The sequence below is a fragment of the Moschus berezovskii genome, chromosome 1, assembly GCF_049115385.1.
Source record: "Moschus berezovskii isolate FMDL1 chromosome 1, NW_MosBer_1.0, whole genome shotgun sequence".
NCBI lineage: Eukaryota > Metazoa > Chordata > Mammalia > Artiodactyla > Moschidae > Moschus > Moschus berezovskii.
Genome location: NC_142460.1, coordinates 17,575,407 through 17,586,815, shown reverse-complemented (window position 1 = coordinate 17,586,815; position 11,409 = coordinate 17,575,407). Strand labels below are relative to the sequence as shown.

General features: G+C 41.5%; 1 protein-coding gene across 1 annotated transcript in view; it reads right to left on the bottom strand.

Annotated features, from left to right (window-relative positions):
* Positions 1–365: 365 nt before the first annotated feature.
* Positions 366–11,409, bottom strand: part of LOC129545946 (ankyrin repeat domain-containing protein 26-like) — a 66,414-nt gene continuing 55,370 nt past the window's right edge. Inside the window, exons 20-24 of the mRNA XM_088835511.1 lie at positions 7,880–8,035; positions 6,637–6,851; positions 5,171–5,399; positions 2,011–2,056; positions 366–888 (exon numbers count right to left, since the gene is read on the bottom strand). Coding sequence (XP_088691637.1) covers positions 815–888; positions 2,011–2,056; positions 5,171–5,399; positions 6,637–6,851; positions 7,880–8,035 — 720 coding nt within the window. The 3' untranslated portion in view covers positions 366–814. The remainder of the gene's footprint in view (positions 889–2,010; positions 2,057–5,170; positions 5,400–6,636; positions 6,852–7,879; positions 8,036–11,409) is intronic.

Genomic DNA, 11,409 nt, shown 5'->3' with positions numbered 1-11,409 from the left:
TTTGGGTGCTGTTTAAACAGCTGGTATTAGGGCTCACTTTGAGTTTGTAAAGGGCGTCTCTGGTGGCTCTTATGGTAAACAATCCAACTGTAATGCAGGTGACTCCAGTTGATCCCCGGGTCGGGAAGATCCCCTGGAGAAGGGAATGGCTCCCCAATCCATTATTCTTGCCTAGAGAATTCCAGGGACATAGGAGCCTGGTGGGCTACAGTCCATGGGCTCGAAAAGGGTCGGACACGACTGAGTGACTAACACCTTCACTTTGAACATGGAAAACTCAACAGTGCTGATGTTTCTACTTAAAAGTAAGTTAGATGCAGAGAAACATGGCTTAAAATGCCATCTAAATTTTCATGATACACACATAATACAAAAAGAGTTTCCTTTAATACAGATTTTCTCATCATGTTTAACGGGAAACAACTAAAATCTCATGAAAACAGTCCAGTAGGGAAATTTTTACTATTGAGTTTTCAAATCATATACTTTTTCTTCAAAATCTGTATATATTATTTGATGTTTTCACAGGTAGGTCCTGATACAGATATGATCCAGTTCATTTCAGTTCAGTCGCTCAGTCGTGTCCGACTCTACGCGACCCCATGAATCACAGCACGCCAGGCCTCCCTGTCCATCACCAACTCCCAGAGTTCACTCAAACTCATGTCCACAGAGTCGGTGATGCCATCCAGCCATCTCATTCTCTGTCGTCCTCTTCTCCTCCCGCTCCCAACCTTTCCCAGCATCAGAGTCTTTTCCAGTGAGTCAGCTCGTCGCATGAGGTGGCCAAAGTATTGCAGTTTCAGCTTTAGCATCAGTCCAGATTTGATCCACCTCTAGCTAATAGAGAGGAAAATCTAGAGAATTCATATTCACATTCAGCAGCACCTGGAAAGAGACAGAAGTATACTGTTTATCTAAAATTCTTGAGTTAACAAAGTGTTAGCTAAAACAAAACAAAAAACACCTGAGACCTTTCCTAGTGTTCTGAAGAATGAAACATATCTATACATGACATGACACAAAACACAAGAGGGCTGCATTATCTGCCCACGGTTGAACGTGTGGCTGAGCATCCGAGCTGCTGGCTTTCTCACTCTTCACTCATTCACTCAGTAACTATGCGCAAAGGTGCTGTGACAAGCACTGGAAATACACGATGAAGGTGACCCAGTGCACCCTGAAAACGATACGCTATCAAGTGGAAAAATAGATGAACAGGCAATTTCCATACAGAGTCATAAGTACTAAGACAGATACAAAAGATGGCACAAGGAACACTAGAAGGGACAGCCAGTTTTTGTCAATCCTGCCAGCTTTTTGGTGGAGGTGCTGTGGAAGTAGGTACCTGAAGGACAGGAGAAAGCACAGGAGATGGAGGGGAGAAGCAATACAAAGACCGGCGGTGAGGAAGCGCACGTGTGGGATCCTACACAGTCTGGCTGCTTAGATGCAGAGCTAAGAGGCAGAGGATGGTGGTCAGGAGATAAGGCCGCCTACTTTGGCAGGACCCAAACTGATGTGGGTGTTTGGAGTTTTTCCTGAGGGCAAAAGATAAACTAGTGAGAAAGTGAATGACAGGGAAATTTTAAAGTCACTCACCAAGTGACAGCTACACAAACATGATTGCTTGAGTCTGGGTTTCCTAGCCTTAACCACTACCAGACACGAGACGTTGATGAACTCCACGTTTTCTGAGAATAGTGTCAGGGTGCAGGCTGACAGTTCCACAGAGATGGCAGAAGTAGAGGAAGGACACAGCCAGAAATGAAAAGAAATACACAGACCTTTCCAGATTTTTTTAAAGCTCTGGAACATAATAAATAAATAAGGAATAAGGATATTTTTCACTATGATTGCTCATGTTTTCACATTTTTCATGAGCTATGTATAAGGAAAAGTATATAACATAGCATTTGTTATTCAAGCAATGAAAAGAGATGCCACTTACTCTTTACAGTATTTCAGAAATCAATGTCTAAATTTAATTTATATGTTTTAGCAACTTACCTTCTTCTAGTTCTCTAATAATACTCTCCATCAACTTCCGCGGCGTCTGAAATAAGTCAAATATTATTTACGCTTAAGTTAAACAAGAGATGTTATCAGAGAAATGATACACAACTTAATACATGTGACATTTAAATAATACTTTTAGAGACTAGACCTAACTTGAAGATTACGTAGCAGAAAATGATCACATAAATAGAAGAAAATGAATTCCTACTTACTCTGCTTTTAGATACCAGAGAACATATATATGGAATGCTATTTAGATTAATTTGATAAAAGTACAATAAATGTCAGTCTATCGAGTACACATCATTTCAGAGGTTACGGAAATACCCATAATCCTAAGAACGACTCACAAGATCACTAAATTCTCTTCTAACAGCTCTTGCCCTAAATATGTTCTTCTGAGACCTTTATTTCAATTTCTAGGTGAGCGTCGTGTTGAAATGGAGGAAGTAGTTTGAAGTTGAATGTTAACAAGGAGAACACATCTGCAATTTTCTGTAAACTTTTCCATTTAACGAAAACACAGACAGGTTAGAAGATTATACACAAGCAAACCATGTACCAGCAAGATTTAATTCTGAACACGTTTAGTGAGAAGAATTCTCTCACAAGTGCTAGTTTCTGAACTATGTCCCACAGAGGGAGAAGGTCCCACAGGGGTCACTGCAGCGCTTAGGAACAGAAGTCACAGCTGCATGTGCTCTGAACACTCCTTATCTAAAGGGCTCTATACTTGTCTCCGTTTTATATAATATGGTTCCACACAACAGTTTTTGTTGTTTTAAAGAAAGGTTGTCTATTTTGAAAAAAAAAAAAAAATTTTTTTTAAGGTATGAGAGTCATTGATTTAGTCAAAGTTCCGAACTCTACAAAAGTAGTAACAAAGCCAATGGCCTTCTTACTGAGTCCAGAGTCCTATGCCAACTACTTCCTCATATTAAGAAAAAAACACATAAATTCTAACTAAAATATAGAGAAAATGAATATGTAAAACCTTATTATATAGTTCAATAATGCTTGTGGCATGACATGACATAGTAGCTTTCTAACTAAATTATATGTTTTAAAGGCATGAACAAGAATAAATTTTTATCGAACTCCTATTTGTAGCAGTCGATATAGTTAATTTATACAGCGTAACAGTTTTTTAAACACAGGACAGGGAACTTGAAGGAGAAAATCTTTAGTTGAATCAAGCAGGCCCAAACTGAAGACATTCATCCATAAAAGGATGTTCATCTCCTCCAGATTAAAAAAAAAACAACAAACCTGGCTTATTAAAATTTGTCAACAAATGAATTTTCCACATTTTGCATTATTTAGGACAAAATGTAAAACCCAAAACATATCTCTCTTTACTGTCTAATATACTTCTATCCAAGCTGTCATCATTAGTTAGTATATACAAAAATGTATGAGCATAATGTCAACTATAATCTAAATCCAGTCAGAAACTGCAGTTGAACTTCATTCCCTCAGCCTGGAGTTTCAAGAGGATGACTTATACTCCTACCCTCCTCATGAGAAGAGAGGAGATTTACTTAATGGGTGAGTTTGGGAGAAGGAATGAAGAAGTGCTTGCATGGTTCCCAATCTCCTCTTTGAAAAGACGTATGTGCCCACAGCACCGAGAACTTGGGTCTGCAGTAGGCAGCCTGCCCCAGGGACAGGGATCACGCATTTGCTTCCTCCTCTTAGGCCTGCGTGGGGAGGTGTCTGACTTGGGATGAAGTGTTTGGAGGCCCGCTGTGACTGCACAGCTAAAGCACGTCCTCCAGGTTCATGGCTCTCAAGAACTAAGACCCAACATAGCCGAAGTGCTGTCAAAGAAACCTCAGGTTGCTCTTCTATGATGGCAAGAAGCCAAAAGAGAAAACAGGTTGAGATTGCATTTAACAAGGGCTCCTTTTCTCTGGATGTGAGAGTTGGACTATAAAGAAAGCTGAGCGCCAAAGAATTGATACTTTTGAACTGTGGTGTTGGAGAAAACTCTTGAGAGTCCCTTGGACTGCACAGAGATCTAACCAGTCCATCCGAAAGAAAATCAGTCCTGAATATTCACTGGAAGGACTGATGCTGAAGCTGAAACTCCAAAACTTTGGCCACCTGATGTGAAGAACCGACGCATTGGAAAAGACCCTGATGCTGGGAAAGATTGAAGACGGGAGGAGAGAGAATGGGGCGACAGAGGATGAGATGGTTGGAAGGCCTCACCGACTCGATGGTTGTGAGTCTGGGTAAGTACCGGGAGTTGGTGATGGACAGGGAAGCCTGGCGTGCTGCAGTCCATGGGGTCGCAAAAGTCAGACACGACTGAGCGACTGAAATGAACTGAACTTTTCTCTGCATCACCAACATCATGAAAACACCATCCAAACCATAAACCCGTGTGCTCTGACTGGATATTTTAATCACAATGATTACACGATGAAAACTAGTTCCAATTTAAAGACTCCCCGTCATTACTATCTTAGTCATCATTCATCCAGGTGATGTCAAGACAGAGACAAAAGTGAGCTCCATTTACAAGTTTTAAATATTTGATTTAAGTACGAACTTAGAAACATTCTACAACTGCTCACCAAGATGTTTTAGACATTTAAATCAAAATTCTGTCAGTAAAACAGCAATTAAAGATGTAAGAAAATGACAAAAATGATAACCTAAAACTAGAAATTAATCTTTTGATTTAGTATTACAAGTTTGTTTAATTCATAAGAAGGATTTATCTAGGATTCCTTCAAATAAAAAATCACCCATATGGCCTAGTCTTTAGATGCCAGTCATTCACTTAGGCTTAAGGGCAAAAAAACTGTGGTGGGTGCAGCAGAGGTCGGAAATGATTATGAACCACTGCCAAAGTGAAATCAATTAGAAAGTAAGTCAAACATCTGGAAGTATACTTTTGGTTACTTGGCAATAAGATTTCATTTCTATAGTAGAATTTAAATCCAGATTTTCAAGAAAGTTAAGAAGTTAATAAGTATCTCTCAAAAATGAGAAATCTAGGAGAAAACACAATCAAAATATTTAATAATTACGGTTTTTACTTAGTGTGCATAAGTCAAATAAACAACTCAGTAGTTCAAATTAAAACCAAGAATCATTCATATAATCTAAAACCCAAGGAAAAGAAAATAATAGAACTAACCTCGAGCAAGTGAGTCACCATGCTGTGATTTGAAGGGAGTGGATCTGAACTGGAAAACTCTACGTTTGCTCTTGGACAAAGATTTGAATTGAACATTACGGTATTCCTGAAGTTTCCACTGCAAGGCGGCTCCAGGACTGGCCTCCTGCTAGGAGTGCTGAGTACAGATCTGTTCTGCTGTTTCTCTACCTCACGTTTGGTGCTCATTTCTGCCAGCCTCTCAAGAGTCCTGCGGAAGATGGAAAACACCGGTTTCATTCATGCCTCCCTAAATGATTTGCATTTGTTAAGTTGCGGAATAGTAAATGGAATGTCCCATTAAACTGTTTGAACCCTGAAAGCACAGAGCAGACCTCCTGTAAACAATGATAGCTGTATCCTTGTTCTAAAGAAGCACACATGTGTCTGGGGCTCCTCACGTAACAAGTCAAGGTTGGGAGAGGAGAGAAAGGGCGTCAGAGAGAAAGGGAGGTGGCCTCACAGTGACACCTGCTGCCTCTGGGACACACCTGCCTCCAGGAAACAGTTCAGGGCTGAAGAGACACGCCATCCCACAAAGTCACGTTCAAGTGTTTCCTGGCACCACCCTGTACATACGTTTCACTCATGACGTCGGAGACATTAAGCATTTGGCTCTGAGGAATCACCTAGAGCCACAATCTCGAGGGGAGGACGAGAAAGTCAGTGGGTGACAAAAGGGCTAAAACACCCCAGGAACAATGGCAAGTATCCCCCGCTTTTCCAAAGTTCATTTTATGCTGCTTCACGTCTACGAAGGGCCTATATCGGCCCCTGTATTTCATAATCAAAAAAAAAAAATCTGAAGAGAATTTTTGGTTTCATTTCAAAAAGCAAAACTCTAAACAGCGTTCAGTATATATCTTTACAGTGAGAGGCATCGCACTCCCCAAGTAGGGAGACCGGCCCCACTGAGCTCCTTCTCTGGGAGCTACACCCCACATCGCAGTATCAAGTCTCCACAGCCCTGAACCCTGTCTGAGCACCTGTGCTTCCCATGTGTACACTTATTTTAGGCATCGACTAGCACCACATGTCCTCGGGTACCTGCTTCTTTGCTGTATGCTGTTTTCACTTAATGAAAGGCCTCCTAGGAGTGCTCTGCTTTGGCAGGGAAATCTGGACTCGGCACTGCAGGTTGAATCTGCCCTTTCCAGCCTCCACACCCCCACTCCGTCAGGTCACCATGTTAGTCTCAGACACTTTGTCAATCACCCTGCCTTTCACCCCCGTGTGAATATTCCCCTAGTTCACAAGCATGCTTTTACTTACATGGATAAGTAAGGAAAACTTACAAGGATATACTCATTTTTCTTAGGGTGCCCTCTAGCAGTGACTATCGTGTTAGCTTTCACTTCCTACTAATCTCAGGAAACAAGCTGTATCAAAATTAGGCTTCAGAGACAAATTAATGGACTAGATTTCTGTGATTCTGGGTTTTGACTTACTTGTCTAGTTTACTTTCCAGTCCCTTTCTAACTTTCAGTTCCTCTAGGTAGAGTTTCTTATATTTTTCCAACTCCGCTTTATCAGAATCTTGAGAAGTTTTCATCTTGGAGAGTTCCGATTCCAAGTCTTTAATTCTGAGTTCCATGGGACTTCTTACAGAAGCAATATGGTCCTCTTGGAACTGCTGTAAGTTTTCTTGAGATGCTGCTGGTATCTAAGTCAAATTTTAAAAGATAAATTTTTTTAATGATTATAACCTGAATAATTGTATTTGTTACATTTAGTTTTGACTCAGTAATTCAGAGAGCGATTTTATTTTTTTAATTTACTTAATTGGAGGCTAATTACTTTATATTATTGTATTGGTTTTGCATACATTGACATGAATCTGCCCCGGGTGTACATGTGTTCCCCATCTTGAACCCCCCCTCCCCATCCCATCCCTCTGGGTCATCCCAGTACACCAGCCCCGAGCATCCTGTATTGTGCATCGAACCTGGACTGGCTATTCGTTTTACATATGATAACATACATGTTTCAATGCCATTCTCCCAAACCATCCCACCCTCGCCCTCTCCCACAGAGTCCAAAAGACTGTTCTATACATCTGTGTCTCTTTTGGTGTCAGAGAGCGATTTTAAATGTGAAAATAAGAAAAGCGGAACTTTAAAATAATCATCAATGTGACATGAATTAAATCTGAATTATAAAATTAATGTGGAATCAATGTTACAGTAGTACTTAAGGAACCGGATAATTCAAAGATTAAGAGGATGAAGTGAAAATTCAGAAACTGAACAAGACAACTTAAGAATAATTCAAGAGGATGGTGCCAGTCCTAAACCACATTTTCTTTTCCTCCTCATAGTCTTGTTTTATATCAACCAACTGGTCTTATAAGTAAAAGGATTCTAAGTGAGAAGCATTCTGAGATCAACTGTGATGGAAACTGAAATTTTTACAAGGAGAAACAAGTGCCCCCTTCCTTCCAGAAATCTATAAAACACACTGCTCTAAGGGAAGCAGAGGAACGACATAACCTGTATACACCCAAAATGTAATTTACAGTGAGGTGAATTCAAGTACATGACAGGTCAGCAAATTAAGCTGCAAAAATAGGTTGGCTTCTTTTCATTTCTCTACGAGATCCTGTCTTGCTGTTTCTTCAGTCTCCCGTCTATACTGCTCAACTTGAGTGTGTTCTATCATATTCAGTTCTATATGAGTTTTGAGTCTCACTACCTCTTGCTCCAACTTCCTGTTCTCTTTCTCTCGTTTCTCACATTTCCTTTGCCTTCCTTTCATTGACAATAACTCCTGTTGAAGAACTTGATTTTTTGCATCCAGGTGCAGACATTGTGAACATGCAGTTTCCAGCTCTGTTGGAAGGTGATCAATCTGCAAGAATAAAACAATACCATTTGTTTTCAAGATTTTGGATCATTTTCACTATCATTATTTGAAAAGGGAACCCTCTTACACTGTTGGTGGGAATGCAAACTAGTACAGCCACTATGGAGAACAGTGTGGAGATTCCTTAAAAAACTGGAAATACTGCCATATGACCCAGCAATCCCACTGCTGGGCATACACACCGAGGAAACAGAAGTGAAAGAGACACATGTACCCCAACGTTCATCGCAGCACTGTTTTTATAATAGCCATGACACGGAAGCAACCTAGATGTCCATCAGCAGATGAACGGATAAGAAAGCTGTGGTACATATACACAATGGAGTATTACGCAGCAATTAAAAAGAATACATTTGAATCAGTTCCAACGAGGTGGATGGAACTGGAGCCTATTATACAGAGTGAAGTAAGCCAGAAGGAAAAACACCAATACAGTATACTAACGCATATATATGGAATTTAGAAACATGGTAACGATAACCCTGTATGCGAGACAGCAAAAGAGACACAGGTGTACTGAACAGTCTTTTGGACCCTGTGGGAGAGGGCGAGGGTGGCATGATTTGGGAGAATGGCACTGAAACATGTATATTATCATATGTGAAACGAATCGCCAGTCCAGGTTCGATGCATGATACAGGATGCTTGGGGCTGGTACACTGGGATGACCCAGAGGGATGGGATGGGGAGGGAGGTGGGAGGGGGGTTCAAGACGGGGAACACGTGTACACCCGGGGCAGATTCATGTCAACGTATGGCAAAACCAATACAACATTGTAAAGTAATTAGTCTCCAATTAAAATTAAAAAGAAAGAAAGAAAGAACAGCAACAACAAAAAACAATACCATTTGGTTCTGAGGGAAGTGGACTGAGCACAGCCTAACTCAAACCAAGGATCTGACACATACGATGGTGTCTGTATTGTAGAATGCAGGACCTGGAATAACCCAGAGGATCAAGAAAGAAGTTCAAACCACCAAGGGTCACACAATACACTCTTCACTACCACCTTAGTCTCACGACATCTGCACTCGATTGCACACGCCTTCATTGTTCCACAGTAATGCTTTTCTATCTTTCCTCCGTAGAATGACTGCAAGTCACCTCCTAACAGAATGTCTCTTACTCCTTCCCCCCATCTTGTCCCATGGTTTTTAAAGAAGTTTGAGGTATCTTGTATTGAGTTATCTAGGGCTGAGTTAATAAATGCTTCCCAAAAGAAGATTGTGAAAGTAAGACTCTAATTACTAAATCCTGTAAATATGGATTTTAATCCAATAAGCCTTTCTCTGAACTACAAACAGTTTCTGCTAATTAGAATTGCATTCCAAACAGAAATGATTCACAAGGTTAAAGAAATCCCATCTCCTGAGTTTAGTGAGGTGATCCATACATTTTTCTGAACAACAACAACAAAAATACCTCATTCTTGTAACCCTTTGTTACTTTCCACAGAATAAGAGAACATACCAAAGAAAGGAAACAAAAATTATTTCCTGAACGATCAGTGACAGTGAGTTGGAAAGAACTTTCCTTTAGACAGAATGATTACTTTTTAAGTCGACGTGAGTGGAGCTGGTGGTTTTCAAACATGTCTACAAATTCTTTGACACTTTTCTCATGAAATTCCCTCTCCTCAAGTATGTGCTAGTCCTAGTAACCGATTCCTCCTGGACAGTGTCTGGGGAAACTGCTGTGTGAGTTTTAAAGCTAAATAGCTTCTGAATTTTGCTCTGTGGGGAAGCCAACTCTTTTGCTGTGCAGAAGCACAGCCCACATACTGAGCACATGTCAGTGTCCCCACTGACCGCCCCCACCTAATGTCCCCTCCAAAAGCCAGCTCCAACTGCCAGACGTGTGCATGAACAAGTCTTCAAATGACTCTGGTTCCCCCCTTCACGACATCCCGGCTGATGCGACTGGAGAAGAAATGAGCTGGGCCCACTCACTGAGCCTTGCCCCAACACAGACTTGTGATCAAAGGAAATGCTGTTTTGAGTCACTAGGCTTTGAGGTGGTTTCTAACGCAATTTGTTAACAATAAATAACTGGTACAGCTACTGATATTAAAAATGGGGTTCAGTTCAGTCACTCAGTCATGTCTGACTCTTTGTGACCCCATGGACTGCAGCACGCCAGGCTGCCCTGTCCACCATCAACTCCCAGAGCTTGCTCAAACTCATGTCCATCGAGTTGGTGGTGCCCCCAAATGAGGTACTGCCATTAAAAAAGAGCTGAAACATGTCAGAATGCCTTTGAACCTGGAGGTAGGTGGCACCTGAATGGCTGCAGAGAAAGAAATGAAAACCCAATGGGCTTGATGACACTGTACACAGAAGCCTGACGGTCCTTGAAGAGGCTGCCGGTGACGACTTCTAGGCAAGAGAAGAAAATGACACTGAAACATGGGGGGCAGAGACTCTAGCTATGAAGCAGCTGAAAATAAATCAATGAGAGGGATAAGCTATCAAAAAAATTAAAAAATGCTATTAAATATAAAGGAACCAAGACTCACTGGGTTCAATATCTGTATCCCCTTTACAGCATCTCCACATGCCCAATTGTCACATGATGCCAAAGGACAGAAATGGCTTCTGGGCTAAGATCAAATCTAGGGTGCTGCCAGGAAAACATGGTCTAAAGGTAAAACCTGTAGACTGTAAGTGTAAGACCCTGGAAAGACTTAAGGTGGTGCCTCAGATTCCTTTAAGGATCTTAAGAGCAAAAGAACGTTAAAGGTGTCATCCTGCAAAGTTTCACAGAAAGCCCAAGGTGCAGTGCTTCCTTCAAAAAAGATTTTCGAGGGTAACTTTTCCAATGGCATGAACCCCAATCAAATTCATAGGACACTAGAAGCTTTAAAGAGAACCTTGGCAGCAAAAACCCTGCTTGTTTGTTTGACCTAACAGAGACCCAGTGTGAGTTGCCCAGTCATGTCTGACTCTGTGACCCCATCGTCTGAAGCCCACCAGGCTCTTCTGTCCATGGGATTCTCTGGCAAAGAACCCTGGAGTGGGTTGCCATTTCCTTCTCCAGGGGATAGGGCTTCCCTGATAGCTCAGTTGGTAAAGTATCTGCCTGTGGTACAAGAGATTTCTGGTTTGATCCCTGGGTCAGGAAGATCCACTGGAGAAGGGATAGGCCACCCACTCCAGTATTCTTGGGCTTCCCTTGTGGCTCAGCTGGTCAAGAATCTGCCCACAATGCAGGAGACCTGGGTTCGATTCCTGGGTTGCGAAGATCCCCTAGAGAAGGGAAAGGCTATTCACTCCAGTATTCTGCCCTGGAAAATTCCATGGACTGTATGGTCCATGGGGTCTCAAAGAGTCAGACACGACTGAGCCACTTTCACTTTCAC